The sequence below is a fragment of the Crotalus tigris genome, unplaced genomic scaffold (genome assembly GCF_016545835.1).
Source record: "Crotalus tigris isolate CLP2741 ecotype Arizona unplaced genomic scaffold, ASM1654583v1 scf7180000022970.308977840:1548163, whole genome shotgun sequence".
NCBI classification, from domain to species: Eukaryota; Metazoa; Chordata; class Lepidosauria; order Squamata; family Viperidae; genus Crotalus; species Crotalus tigris.
This window is the reverse complement of record NW_024099557.1, coordinates 170304-184727: the sequence shown is the minus strand read 5'-3', so window position 1 is coordinate 184727 and position 14424 is coordinate 170304. Positions and strand designations below refer to the sequence as shown.

Sequence of the window (14424 nt, the reverse complement as noted above, 5' to 3'; positions counted from 1 at the left end):
CCCCACCTTAGGCAGCAAAACTGGCTGCTTGACACTGGCCCAATCACCAGGAGACTGGGAGTGCTGGTCCCGCCTCAGGCATGAAAGCCAGCTGGGTGACGTTGGGCCAATCACCAGGAAAGGAGTTCTAGTCTGTCTTAGGCAGGGGTAGGCAACCTTCGGCTCTTTGATGACTCGTGGACTTCAACTCCCAGACTTCCTGAGCCAGCCACGCTGAGGGGAAAGGGAGAGGTTTCCAAGCTGAGCTATACTGGCTCAGGAATTCTGGGAGTTGAAGTCCACGAGTCATAAAAAGAGTAAGGTTGCCTACCCCTGGTCTTAGGCATGAAAGCCAGCTGAGTGACTTTGTGCTAGTCACTCTCTCTCTCTCTGCCCAGTCCCCTTCACAGGATGGTTGTTGTGGGGAAAATAGGGGAAAGGAGTATTATGTATGTTCACCACCTTGAGTTACCTGTAAGTAAAAATCTAAAAATAAAATAAACACAGCAGAGCAGAGTTCGCGGGTTCTGTACCTCCTTGATTAGTTATTCACATTGCAATTGTTTGTATTAATTTTTTGCTTCAGTAGAACAAAAGGTAGATGTTTTAATATTAGATGGGCACATTAAAAGATCAGCCCTCACTAAATTGGGGGTTCTCCCAATGTGCTCGGCTACAGGTAGTCCTCGACTTACGACTGTAGCTGAGCCTGCAATTTTAGCCCTAAGTCAATATAGTTAAGTCAGTCACCACACGAAGGTGCCCAATTTTACAGCCTTTGTGCCGCGGTTGCTAAGCGAACCTGGTGGTTGCAAAGCAAACACTGCAGTTGTTAAGGGAACCAACTGGACACTGTTTTTGGAAAAAAAAAAGAGTCACAAACCATGATCATGTGACCGTCAAGCACGGCACAGGAGTATAAATGCAGGTCAGCTGCAGCTCACCAAGATGAAGTCATGTGACCGATGGAGAGAGAACTGGGCCTCTGGAATTTCAAAGATGATTTGGGGGATTGTCGTAACTTTGAGTGGTCATCAAGCTGGTTGTAAGGAGGACATGGACAATGGCAATGATGGCGAACCTTTTAGAGACCAAGTGCCCAAAAACTGGCCCGCCCCAGCTCCACTCCACCCCGCCTGCCCGCAGGGCCACTCACTGCCTCCAGGACCCGCCACAGATCGCCCAGGCAGCCCAGCAGCGCCATGGTGGCCACGCCTTCTGCTTGAGCCGCACAGCATCAACTGTGCGGGATGGGTCATGAGGGCAGAGTATTGTCTACGCTTGCCTGGCTGCCATGTCCTCGGCTGTGCTGCTCCATGTGGGCCATGCTTGGGGGCGACTCTCCTCCAGGGGGACTGCTGGTGAGGAGGGGGTCACGGGAGGAGGCGAGGCTGGGGCAACGGCACGTGTGCCCACAGAGAGGGCTCCGAGTGCCACCTCTGGCACCCGTGCCATAGGTTCGCCACCACTGTACTATGGTCATTCCCTATCAGCACAATGGCTAGATATGATGGGAACCCAAGGTGCTTTTTCAAGAGGCAACTGGACCTGGTTTTTCCTGGAAGCCATTTCGCTTCTCCTCAAGAAGCATCTTCAGTTCTGACTGAAGAGTAGAGGAGGGAAGGATTTATATTTATATTCCCTGTAGTCCTTAAATCCTTCCATTCCCCACCATTCAGTCAGAGCCGAAGAAGCATCTTGGATGAGAAGCGACATGACTTCAAAGAAAAACAAAGGAAGCGCAGTTGCCTTTTTGAAAAAGCACCTTGGGGACGACCAGGACCTGGATGACCAAAAATCTCCACAGACATTTATGATAGGAACTGTAAACCCAAAATGAAGGAGGTTGTTAAGTAAATGTGACACAAGTTAAAACAAAAAAGAAAAAGAGGCAAAGAATCTGAACGCAAGCACAGATTTGAGCCTCTTCCCTAGCCTGTGGGTCTCACCGGTGCTGTTCTTCGTTCGGTCGCCTGTCCCTGCTTTTGCTGAATGGCACGGAGCCTTGTCGCTCTCGGCTCTTTTCTCGGCTCTCCGACTTGCGTTCCTGGCTCTTCTCGCTCTGCATTTCAAGACACAGCACAAGGTTGCCACGTCTAATTCATTTGGGAAGGGGATGAAGATCAAGGAAATGGCTATTTCATCTTGGCTCCAGGAGCCAGGCCTGCCTCTCTGCCGCGAGGTTCCAAAAGAACAACTGCTAGACCAGTGGCAGGCAACCTCGGCTCTTTTATGACTCATGGACTTCAACTCCCAGAATTCCTATGCTGACTCATGAATTCTGGGAGTTGAAGACCATGAGTCATAAAAGAGCCGAGGTTGCCTACCCCTGTGCTAGACAAACTAGCCCAACTTTGTCTGTAATAGGCTTCAGAAAGTGAAACTTTGCTAGGGAATTCTCTGATTTCAAACTGTCTTTCAGCCTCTGTTTTCCTTTCTCCCTAATTTCAAAGCAGCTCCTAAGTTATTTTATGAAGACTACTAAGTTATTTTACGTCCTGGTGTTTTTGAAGATGAAAGATGATCTTTCTTTTAAAGTACGCTGATCTAAATTTAACATTATCCTTAAAACATTATGCTTCATCAAGAATATCAAAATATCAAGACTACAAAAATAACAGAATTGGAAGGGACCTTGGAAGTCATCTAGTCCAACCCCTTGCTCAGGCAGGAAACCCTACACCATTTCAGACAAATGGCTGTCCAGTCTCTTCTTAAAAACTTCCAGTGTTGGAGCATTCACCGCTTCTGCAGGCAGGTTGTTCCACTGGTTAATTGTTCTCACTGTCAGGAAGTTTCTTCTTAGTTATAGGTTGCTTCTCTCCTTGATTAGTTTCCATCATTTCTTGTCCTGCCTTCAGGTGCTTTGGAAAGTAGGGTGACCCCCTCTTCTTTGTGGCAGCCCCTCAAATATTGGAACACTGCTATCATCTCACCCCTCGTCCTTCTTTTCACTAGAGTAGCCATACCCAGTTCCTGCATACGTTTTCAATCTTTGACAGTCAGGATCATGCAAAAATATATATTATAAAATCTTCTGGTTTGCTGGGAGTAAAGATGTTGAGCCCATCTTAAGACTTAACAGTTAGAATCAACTTCAATAAAGAATCTTAAAAGGTTTCACATTGATTTTCCCATTTGCAATATAGAGGGTGAAAGGATGTTTATTGCTTAGTATCGAGTTTCCAAAACACAAAGATAAAAAGACACAATTAATTTCCCACAACAGAAGAATGGATGGCAAAGGTGATGGAGCTGATGGAGAGGGCAAAATCCACCATTTGAATTAAAGAGAAAAGAATATATGTAGTTTTTGTTTCCATTTGGAAACCACTGCTGGATTTTGTACTTGAAACTGGAAAAAAAACCCGAAACTCTAATTTTAGCCTTTTACGATTAGAATGATTTTATTGCTATAAGGCTTGAAGTATTTAAAAAAGTAAAGTAAAAGGTTGAGGGTGTAATTGTTTTTTTTATTCTACTGCACTGAAAAAAGTTGGAAGTCGCTACTATTTTTCATTCTTTTTCATCTCCTTTTACATCGTTCTCTCCTTTTAACTTTTGTATTTTTGCTTACAACAACTTTTAATAAAACATTTCCGAACAAGGAAAAAAAAGCTTCCAAAGCCTAAAAAGATATCAAAGTAGTTTATCGCATTTCAGTTATCCAATTATTTTTATTTCATTAGTTAATGTTTTTCTAACAATGACCAACACGCGCCTCCAAAATGAAGATTAAGGGGGGGAAAAAAGTCTTGATGTTTCTATAATTGTGTGTAGCAAATGAAGGTGAAACGATATCCAGCTTCTCAAGGATAAAACAGTAAAACTGGCCTGTCTCCTTCCCTTGCTTTAACAAAATCCAGCAAACAACAATTGTGACAAGGAAAGTTTAATGTTTTACTTACTCTTTCTTTTGATCGTGATGTGGTCTTCACGCTAATAACTGGCTCACCCTTGGACTTATCCATTATCACGGTTCTTTCTGTCCCTTTGCCCCCTATGCGAAAGTAAAGAGATTGGATGACAATCCAATTGTTGGCAGAAGCCAGCAATGAATGGCTTAGGGCAGTGGTGGCAGACCTATGGCACGGGTGCCAGAGGCGGCACTCAGAGCCCTCTCTGTGGGCACGTGCGCCATTGCCCCAGTCCTAGGCCTTCAGCTTGGTTTTATAAAACCCTTTTGCTTTAGGCCGCTGCCACCGTCGCCGTGTAAAAAAAAAAATTCAATCAATCAGTCAATTTCAACTTCTCGCGGGAAAAAAAAGATCTTGCAAAGTTGGAATTGATCGAACTTTTTAGTCCCACCCAGTCTGCTGTTACCCCAGCCACGCCCACCCAATGGGCCACACCCACCCAATGGGCCACACCCACCCGGCATCCAAAGATGCATAAGTGGGTTTTGGGTTGCAGTTTGGGCACTCGGTCTCTAAAAGGTTCGCCATCACTGGCTTAGGGCTATGTTTCTCAACCGTGGCAACTTTAAGATGGGGTGGGCTTCAACTCCCAGGATTCCCCAGCCAGCCCAGAATTTTGGGTGTTGAAGTCCACCCATCTTAAAGTCGCCAAGGTTGAGAAACACCTACTTAGGGTTGTTTCCCCCCCCCCTCCAGCAATAAATTACCTGATTTGGGAGTCTTAGATTGATCGGCAGATCCAGCTTTCTGCTCTTCTTTCTCCTTTTCGTCCTTTTCATCCGCTTTGCTACTATCTTCTTTTGAATCAGCCTTTTCATTCTTTTTCACACTGGCACCCCTGAAAAACAGTTAAGAATGTTTAAGAGCAGACCTGGGCATTTAATTTATTTTCATTTATATTCTACCTTTATTATTATTTTTTTATAAATAACTCAAAGCGGCTAATACAACTGATTCTCGGCAACTGTTCCTCATGTTTCAGCCTCCAGCCCTCTAATCATCTTTGTGTCTTTTCTCTGCAGTCTCAACTTATTTTTTGTATCATGGTGACCAAAACTGGATGCAGGATTCCCACTGTGGTTTTACCAAGTCCTTTGACACTTATCTGATGCCCATTTGCCTTGGCCATTAGTAGATCAGATTCTTGTGACTAGATAGCATGAAAGAAATACTTTTGAACTCTTCAGCTGGCACCTGATTTCCTGACAGTGATTTCTGAGCCGAGGTGGCGCAGCAGTTAGAGTGCAGTACTGCAGGCCACTTTAGCTGACTGTGTTCAGCAGGTCAGCGGTTCAAACCTCACCGGCTCAAGGTTGACTCAGCCTTCCATCCTTCCAGGGTAGGTAAAATGAGGACCCAGATTGTTGGGGGCAATATAGATATATATATACATTGCTTACTGGTGTACACCGCTTAGAAAGTGCTTGCACTTAAAGTGATATATAAGTCTCATAAATAAATAAATAAATTTCTGAAGACAGTGGGGGAGAGGAGTAAACTGCCTACGTTACTATGAGCACATCTAATAAGGTAAAAGAAAAAAAAAAAGCAAGCTGCAGAACTTACTTATCGCCAGATGACGTTTCGGTCTTCCCCTCGCTGTCCTTTTTATCCAGAAGCTTCCTTGTGGCAGGTTCATTCTTTGCCTGAGAGTATATTGGATCGTCAGAAAAAAGAAGCGACCGATTATTTTCCCACCAGTCCGGGGCCTTGAGGAAGTAGGCCGCAGTGATTCCCAATCTTGACCATTTTAAGGCATGTGGACTTCAACTCCCAGAATTCCACAGCCAGCTTTGCTGGCTGTGGAATTCTGGGAGTTGAAGTCTACATGCCTTAAAATGGTCAAGATTGGGAAACACTGAAGTAGGGAGACCCCACTTACTCTTTCGACAGAGATTATTTTGCCGTGCAGCTCCGTCTTGTGGCAATGAGCAATGCATTTGGTAGTTTCTTCCGCTGTGGACATTGTCACAAAACCGTAACAGCGAGCACCGGGGCTGCGAGCGTTGGTCACCACTTTGGCACCAACCACCTGGAGGAGAGAGAGCACACACGGTCTTGGGGACTGCTGGCTGAAGATCCATCTCGCTCAGCAGCCTTCCAAGACCAACCACTGGCCCAGTGACACACGTCACAGGGGATAGGCCATGTCGTGTCTGGCGACACGCAAGATCTCCCGACTCTCTGGAAGTTGTGTGAGAAGGCCCTGCTCTCACGCAGCCTTTGAAGCGTCTGAAAATCGCGCAACGTTGTCACGTGATTTCCCGAGGCTTCAGAGGGCGCTCTTGCATGACAACTTTGGAGGACCTGGAAAGACCAGGGAGGAGGGAGGTCGAGAGAGGCCTCTTTTGTCCAGAGAGAGGCTGAAGCATGTGTGACATGCCAGCAGAGCCAAGGTGGGCATTTTCTGAATTTTCGACAACCTGGTCCAAAAGGTTCACAATCACTGAACTAGCCCTACCGCTTAAAGGGAACAGAGACGACAGCTTCACGTTGTTTACCCCCTCCTGCCACCTAAATCTTTAAACACAATGTACAGATACTCTTTGACTTACCACTGATTTAAAAAGCTTGGGGGAGGGGCAGTGTGATGTTGTGACAGAATGGAGAGCCGTGATGGCACAGTGGTTAAACGCAGCATTGCAGGCAAACTCTGCCCACGGCCTGGAGTTTGCTCCTGAGAGCGCTCAAGGTTGATTCAAACTTCCATCCTTCTGAAGTTGGTAAAAATGAGGACCCAGATTGTTGGGGACAACATGCAACTGTTTCTACATTGTAAACCGCCCAGAGAATGCTGTAAAGCACTACAGGACAGTATATAAATGCTATTGCTAGTATCCTGATTAGAGAACGTGGAGGATTAGCTGAATGAGAGTTACACTAAAGCCCTCATGTTAGAAGGGAGAGAATAGAATAGAATAGAAATTAGAATGAAAGAATAGAATAAGAAAGGAAAGGAATGGAATGGAATAGAACAGTGGTGGCGAACCTATGGCACAGGTGCCAGAGGCGGCACCTGCGTCGTTGCCCCAGTCCTAGGCCTTCAGCTGGGTTTTATAAAACCTTTTCGCTTTAGGCCTCTGCCGCCCTGTGCAAAAAAAAAAAAAAAAAGGTTCAATCAATCAATCAATTTCAACTTCTCGCGGGGAAAAAAAAATCTCGCAAAGTTGAAATTGATTGATTGAACTTTTTAGTCCCACCCAGTCTGCCATTACCATCGCAGCCACGTCCACCCAATGGGCCACACCCACCCAGCACGTGACGATGCGTAAGTGGGTTTTGGGTTGCAGTTTGCGCACTTGGTCTCTAAAAGGTTCACCATCACTGGAATATAATAAGAAAGGAAAGGAATGGAATAGAATAGAATGGAACAGAAATAGAATAGAATACAATAAGAAAGGAAAGGAATGGAATAGAAATAGAATAGAATTCTTTATTGGCCAAGTGTGATTGGACACACTAGGAATTTGTCTCTGGTGCACAAGTTCTCAGTGTACATACAAACAACAAAATAATATAATCATAAGATACCAATAGAAGGAGGTAATAGGAAAGATGAGAAGGATAGTAATAATACAGCCCTACTACATGGATAAATATTCCTAAACATAAGAAAGTGTTGTGAGAATTTGATGTTCAGCAGTGTTCAGGTTCAACACGAGGGAAAAAAAACTTGTGCGTCTAGATACTGAGACACAGAAAGATAAAATAAAAATGAAAGATAAAAGTTTAATTTAAAGAATGAATTGTATTTAAACAATTTCAAGATAAAATAAAATTCAAAGATTAAGAAGAACCTGTAACCAAGCTGATCACCTTTGGATTTAAGGAATAAATGAGAGCAGCCTTACTTTCCCATATTTGCTAAAGAGATTCTTCAGGTCAGTTGCTCGGGTACTGGAAGCGAGGCCACTGACCCAGAAGTTCCGACCGGTGCTAGTGCTACTGTGACCTAGTTGGAAAGAGAAAACTGAATCACCTGACAAGGTGCAATGTGAGAAGTTCAGCCACCATTGCTGCTGCCACCCTTTGAAAGGAACGCAACTCCCACCAAAAACTTCTTTTCCACTAAAACAGGGATCTTCAAACTTGGCCCTTTTATGACTTGTGGACTTCACATCCCAGAATTCCTCAGCCAGGCACGCATGTGCCTGGCTGAGGAATTCTGGGAGTTGAAGTCCACAAGTCATAAAAGGGCCAAGTTTGAAGACCCCTGCACTAAAACCTCTGTTCTCACCCCAATGGGATTGGCTCGCCCCACCCACGCACGCACGCAAAAGGTCCCTTGAGGTGAGATTTGCCCCCACCCTCTTCGCTTTCAGAAGAGCCTTGAAACCTGGTTCTGGGGGTGTCTCACTCTGGAAGTGGTTAATGGATTAAGACTCCACCTCTACCCCCATTGGATGTTGCTTTCTTCCTTAACTGTTTTTTTATTTTAATGCTAATAACGATTGTTTTGTTTTCTATTGAGCTTTCTATCTTAGGAGTGACTAGATGGTGATGGGCGGCATATAAATGTATAAGAGCCGAGGTGGCGCAGTGATTAGAAGGCAGTATTGCAGCCTAATTCTGCCCACTGCCAGGAGTTTGATTCTGACCGGCTCAAGGTGGAACTCAGCCTTCCATTGTTTCCGGTAAAATGAGGACCCAGATTGTTGGGGGCAATATGCTGACTCTGTAAACCGCTTAGAGAAGGCTGTAAAGCACTGTAAAGCGATATATAAGTCTGTGCTATTGCTAATGCCTGAAAATGTGGCAATAGTCTTGAGGCCCAGTATCTTAGTTTCAACTGCAGCCAGCATCCACTGGCGAATGCCAGTGAAGGAGATATTCACAAAAAGTGCCCGAAATTACTGCCTTCGTAATGTCAAAAGTCATCAATCTTTGCCATCTGCAGGATAGTATCAGTGCCATCATGCTAAAGCTGATTATTTATTTTTTTAGCTGACAAAAACCCTGTAGAATTGCATCTCAACTCAGGTCATGAAGCATCAACTGAGATCACGCGTTAAACCCATCAGGCATTTAAATATCCTCTCCTCAGGAATGGTTACGTGTTAGGTGGACAAGATAAAAGAGTTTCACGCAAAGGAATACAAATACCTTTTTCCTCTTTTGTAGCCTGTTTGGGGTCTTTGGATTCCTCAGAACTAAGAACAAAAAAGAGAAAGGAAAAGAAAAGTGAGTCAGGAAATGAAAGAGGGAAAGGTTATTATATATATAAAATAATGTATTTTAAAAATTCATTCGAATGCAAATACCTACCCAATTTAAACATAAGCGAATCAACGAATTAACAAAAAAAGCAGCCTGATAGTACTCACAATTTAAGCTTAGAAACAAAAAGAACTTTATAAAGATTAAAAAAATAAAAAAGTTGCAAAACAATGTTTAATGCAGAAGAAAGGGGAAATACAAAACCTAAAGGATTTTTTTTTTTTTTTTTTAGGGTAGCAAGGAATTTTAGTGGGCTTGCAGGCCAAATTGAAGAAATACCCTAATTTCTTATAGACCAACCATCTATGTTCGTATGCTGTATATATGTATACATATAAAAAAAGGAAAAAGGCAGCATTTTGTCTAAAATGGAGAAATGTAAGGTACCAGCCCATATTATACATGGATTAATAAAACTGTTAAGCACTAGCAGTATTAACCCATTACTTACACAACTGAAAAAGAGAGGAAGATTAACATTCTTAAGAATCAGAGGTGAAATAAACAGATGCCATAATTTTTTTCAAAATTCCCTCCCTTTTGATTCAAGGAGGAGGAGGGGATATATGTTCCACTTACAGATAGGAATCCAGTTATTTTTGCTTTTACTACTGCCTTGAAGTATAGAAATTATGTAGCTGCGTTCTTGCATTTCTCTAGTAGTCATTATTTAGTACTAGATACCTGCTTAAGTATTGCAATATCACCACAAATTGTATCATGTAGGTAGTCCTCAACTGATGACCACAGCTGAGCCCACATTTTGTTATTATGCGAGGCATTTGTTGAGTTTTGCCCCATTTTACGACTTTTCTGGTCACGGTTGTTAACCAAATCACGGCAGTCGGTAAGTTAGTGACCCCCATTTATTAAGTGAATCTGGCTTTCCCATTGACTTTGCTTGTCAGAAGGTTGCAAAAAGGGATCACGCAACCCTGGGACGCTACAACCATCATAAATGTGAGTCTGTTGCCAAGCCTCTGAATTTTGAATTATGTGACCCTGGGTGCAATCCTGTGAAAAACAGTCGTAAGTCACTTTTTTTTTTTAGTGCTGTTGTAACTTCGAACTGTCACCAAATGAACGATTGCAAGCTGAGGAGTACCTGTACTCCAACATAAGCCACCATTTGTACCATGTTGTCCTTATGATGATCTGAATGTGTGGCTAGTTTTCCTACACATTCTTCAGGGGCCAGGTGATTATTTTTTAAAAAGATTTTATTGTACTCTAGTGTGCGTGTCTGCCGGTGTGTGTCTGTAACAATCCCCCCCTTTCCTATGTACCTTCTATCTGACTGATTTCTAGACTGGCCCTGGTGTTCCACCCTGTGGATCAGATGTATCCAGGTTTGGATCTTGGAGGGGGGGGGGAAATAGCCCTGAGAAAAGAGACGACAGAAAGCTCTAAATTATTGCATCCGTATAGTCTTCCTCTGTTATGGAAAGCGTTAACCTCTCCATCCAGTTTTCTAGATAGAGGCCGACCTGTTACCAAGGCTTACAGGATTATAAATCTGGGTATCATACTGGCTGGTACCTTACTCTGCTCTTTGGACGGATGCTATACTGACACAGCAGATCAGGGATTGGTATTTTCCTTTTGTGGCTAAAACGGAGAGAAACAAACCTCGTGTTCTGATCACCACCCTCTTGGGCAGAGGACTCTCTAGTGGCAGAGGGCTCCTCCTCAACATTAGCCTTCACTTCCATCTTCTCGGCCTCTGGACTAACCACTTGGGGACCTGTGTCCGATTCCGCGGTTGCCTCACTATTGGCTTCCAGAGTTTGAGCTTCTTTGCTACTATCATCATCATCATCACCATCACCTCCTCCACCTCCACCTCCACTCCTGCTCTCTACCGCTAAAGAGTCCGAGTCCGGTTTGGCTTCCTCAACTGTCTGCTCGCTGGGCTCCCCTTTCGCTACCACTAAGAGCTTTGCTTCGTCCTCTTGGCTCTTGGCCGCCGCTGGGCCTGACTGGCTGTCTGTATCTACAAGGTCTTCGTCCGACTGGGTGCTGGCAGCCAGCGCGTCTTCCTCCTCTTCCTTTTTGTCCGGGAACGGTTCATTTGCTTCCTGCGCCTGCTCCGATTCAGACGCATCTTCTTTAAGGGGCTCAGATTTACAAGTGTCACCCAAAATGTCGAGCATTTTCTCATTTTCTATAGATTTAACAGGAATAGAATGGCACAAGGTTTAATAACCAGGGAAACATAGCAAAGACATATGCGGAACGGGCATGGCTGCCAGTCTAACAGTACGGTTATAGCTACACAGAAACTGGAAAAAAAAATGCTTGTCTGTATACCACATTCAAATGCCTAAAGCTAAGACATAATTTTAGAAAAGATCATACGCTATGAAGGAAAAGAAAAGAAAAAATAAAAACCAACCCTGATCTTATCAGTTTTAACAAAAGCTGTCTGGCTCATTCTTGAGAGATCTTCAAGAGGTTCTTTCTTCCAGAATTCCACGAGGCTTAAACAGAATGCATCAAGAACACACCTTTTCATTTCACACTCTGAATTTCTTTCTTTCATTTTGGTTTAAAGCACGGTGGTCCAACAGGGAAACTGGACTGTCTTCTGATGATGCATGAACATGTAACTCCAAGAAAAGCAAATAGTAATTTTTTTATGGAATTTCCACGTAGAACCTCTCTTCTTGCTTCTTCTGTTTTAAGCTGTGACTCACAACGTTTCCCTAGGGCAACTTTTACACTAGCCTTCCTGCTCTACTGATCACACAATCACATACCACAATCTGCTCTATAGGATTTTGCTTTCATATTTGACATTTAACTTTCTTCTAGTGTATTCGTGAAGCTAGAGAGGACTTTAAAAAAATGTTTTTTTTTTCTTTCTCCCAGGTCTAGAAAAAAAGCACTTCTTAAGTGGCAGGCATGAATTCACAGAGATGGAATCATGATTGCATTTCTGATAATTACACACTAGAGAATTATGTGGGTTGTCCGGTATGTAATTAATTAATTAATACAACTAGAAAGTCCAAGAACTGGCCCCTTACCTCTGCTGTACTTTTAAAATTAGAAGAAATTAACAGAAAAATACCTGGTTCGGAATGTTGCTCTTCCAAATCCTGTGACAAAAAAACAGGAAAGAAAAAAATATTAAACAAAGGGAAAATAATTGCTTCTATGTTCACATTGTGACTTCTAGGTCTACCTAGAAAAGAGCCTAAGATTAAATGGTTGTGATCTGCTCCTTGTGACTGATCCCTTTATGGCAATCTCTTTGTGAAATCGGTAAATACTACTGGGATTTTAAAAGAGTCGTTAAAATGTTTCCAAACACATAGTAAGAGGATTCTATAGATATTTTTTTAATCCATGCGTACTTGAAAATATTCAGACGCGTACTTGAAAATATTCAGAGATACTAAAAGTACAATTGCAAGAGAGATGGGAGAAAGACAACAGAAGAAGCCAAAATAAAATTAAAAAAAAAGGCCAGAGTCATGTAGTCGAGATGTGCACCTAGATGAGTCTAATCTAACAGGGCTAGATCAATCAAAAATTGGAATTAAGATTGCCGGGAGAAATATCAACAACCTAAGATATGCAGATGATACCACTCTAATGGCAGAAAGTGAAGAAGAACCAAAGAGCCTCTTGATGTGGGTGAAGAAAGAGTGCAAAAGTGGGCTTGAAACTCAACATTAAGAAAACCAAGATCATGGCATCTGGCCCTCTCAATTCCTGGCAAATAGATGGGGAAGAAATGGAGGTAGTGACAGATTTTATCTTCCTGGGCTCCAAGATCACCGCAGATGGGGACTGCAGCCAAGAAATTAAAAGACGCTGGCTCCTGGGGAGGAAAGCTATGGCAAATCGAGACAGCGTACTAAAAAGCAGAGACATCACCCCTGCCAACAAAAGTGCCTATAGTCAAGGCCATGGTTTTCCCAGTTGCAATGTATGGCCGTGAAAGTTGGACCATAAGAAAGGCTGAGCGCCAAAGAATTGAGACCTTTGAACTATGGTGCTGGAGAAAACTCCTGCGAGTCCTCTGGACTGCAAGGCAATCAAACCGGTCAGTCCTAGAAGAGATCAACCCGGACTGCTCTTTAGAAGGCCAGATCCTGAAGTTGAAACTCAAATACTTTGGCCACCTAATGAGAAGGAAGGACTCACTGGAGAAGGGCCTAATGCTGGGAAAGATTGAGGGCAACAGAAGAAGGGGACGACAGAGAATGAGATGACTGAATGGGGTCACTGAAGCAGTAGGCGTGAACTTAAATGGACTCCAGAAGATGGCAGAGGACAGGAAGGCCTGGAGGAACGTTGTCCATGGGTTCGGAATGGGTCGGACATGACTTTGCAACTAACGAGTCAAATAAAAGGGAAAATAGGTCACAAAAAAAGAGTTTGTGATCCAGAATTACAGATATCTTATCAAGAAGACTAACATTCAGAATTAGTTGGGAACAACATAACAGCTGGAAGGGACCTTGGAGGACTTCAAGTCCAGAGTTCCCCAATCTTTCCAGGTTGGCTGCCCGAAAAGGGGGGGGGGAAGAAAGAAAGAGGGGATGATTTTGTTGGAGGCACAGACGTGCGTATGCACAGATGAGCACCCAATTGCTCGTGCGAAGCCAAGAGTGCCTGCAACGCTCATGTGAGTGGGGCTGTGTGCGTAGACACACCCCGTGCACCTGCCAGTCACTCACATGGCCCCACTGTGAATAGGCCACGGACCGGGGGGAAATATCTAACAAAAACAAAAGTGGACTCAATGATTCAAAGGGGTGGAAGGCTATTATTTGTTTGATGCTCAGAAATTGACCAGCCATTTGTTGGGGATGTTTAATTTAGATTTCTGAAATGAATACAAGGTAGGATCCACGATCTAATGGCTTCTTTCAAGGCCTAGATTTCTTAAACAAACGAACAGCAGCAGCAACAACAAAAAACCAGCCGCAGCCACCTGGTATTTACCTTGCATTCAACTATGAATATTTATAAAACCCTAAACCAGTGTTTCTCAACCTTAGCAACTTGAGAATTCTGGGAGTTGAACCAGGGGTAGGCAACTTTGGCTCTTTTATGACTCGTGGACTTCAACTCCCAGAATTTCTGAGCCAGCATAGTCATAAAAGAGCCAAGGTTGCCTACCCCTGCCCTAAACCATTTAGGACTCTTAAACATAGGCGAAGTTCCTGCTGTTATTTTTAAAAGGAATAGTTAGGTCACAGTATGTCAATACTGTAATAACATATACGGAATCTAAATCTCAAGGGCTGAAACCAGCTCCTTGTTTAATTCCTAGAGTATCACCTGATCACAGGCA

At 43.5% G+C, this 14424-nt stretch overlaps 1 protein-coding gene across 4 annotated transcripts in view; it reads right to left on the bottom strand.

The window, feature by feature from the left end:
- The window catches only part of LOC120297067 (scaffold attachment factor B1-like), a 38960-nt gene that overhangs the window by 9972 nt on the left and 14564 nt on the right, over positions 1–14424 (bottom strand). For all 4 annotated transcript variants that reach the window (XM_039319287.1, XM_039319289.1, XM_039319286.1 and 1 more), the window contains 9 exons: positions 12187–12214; positions 10743–11277; positions 9000–9046; positions 7748–7848; positions 5779–5928; positions 5463–5542; positions 4604–4734; positions 3888–3979; positions 1929–2041 (listed from right to left, as the gene is read on the bottom strand). In XM_039319287.1, the coding sequence (XP_039175221.1) occupies positions 1929–2041; positions 3888–3979; positions 4604–4734; positions 5463–5542; positions 5779–5928; positions 7748–7848; positions 9000–9046; positions 10743–11277; positions 12187–12214 (1277 nt within the window). The remainder of the gene's footprint in view (positions 1–1928; positions 2042–3887; positions 3980–4603; positions 4735–5462; positions 5543–5778; positions 5929–7747; positions 7849–8999; positions 9047–10742; positions 11278–12186; positions 12215–14424) is intronic.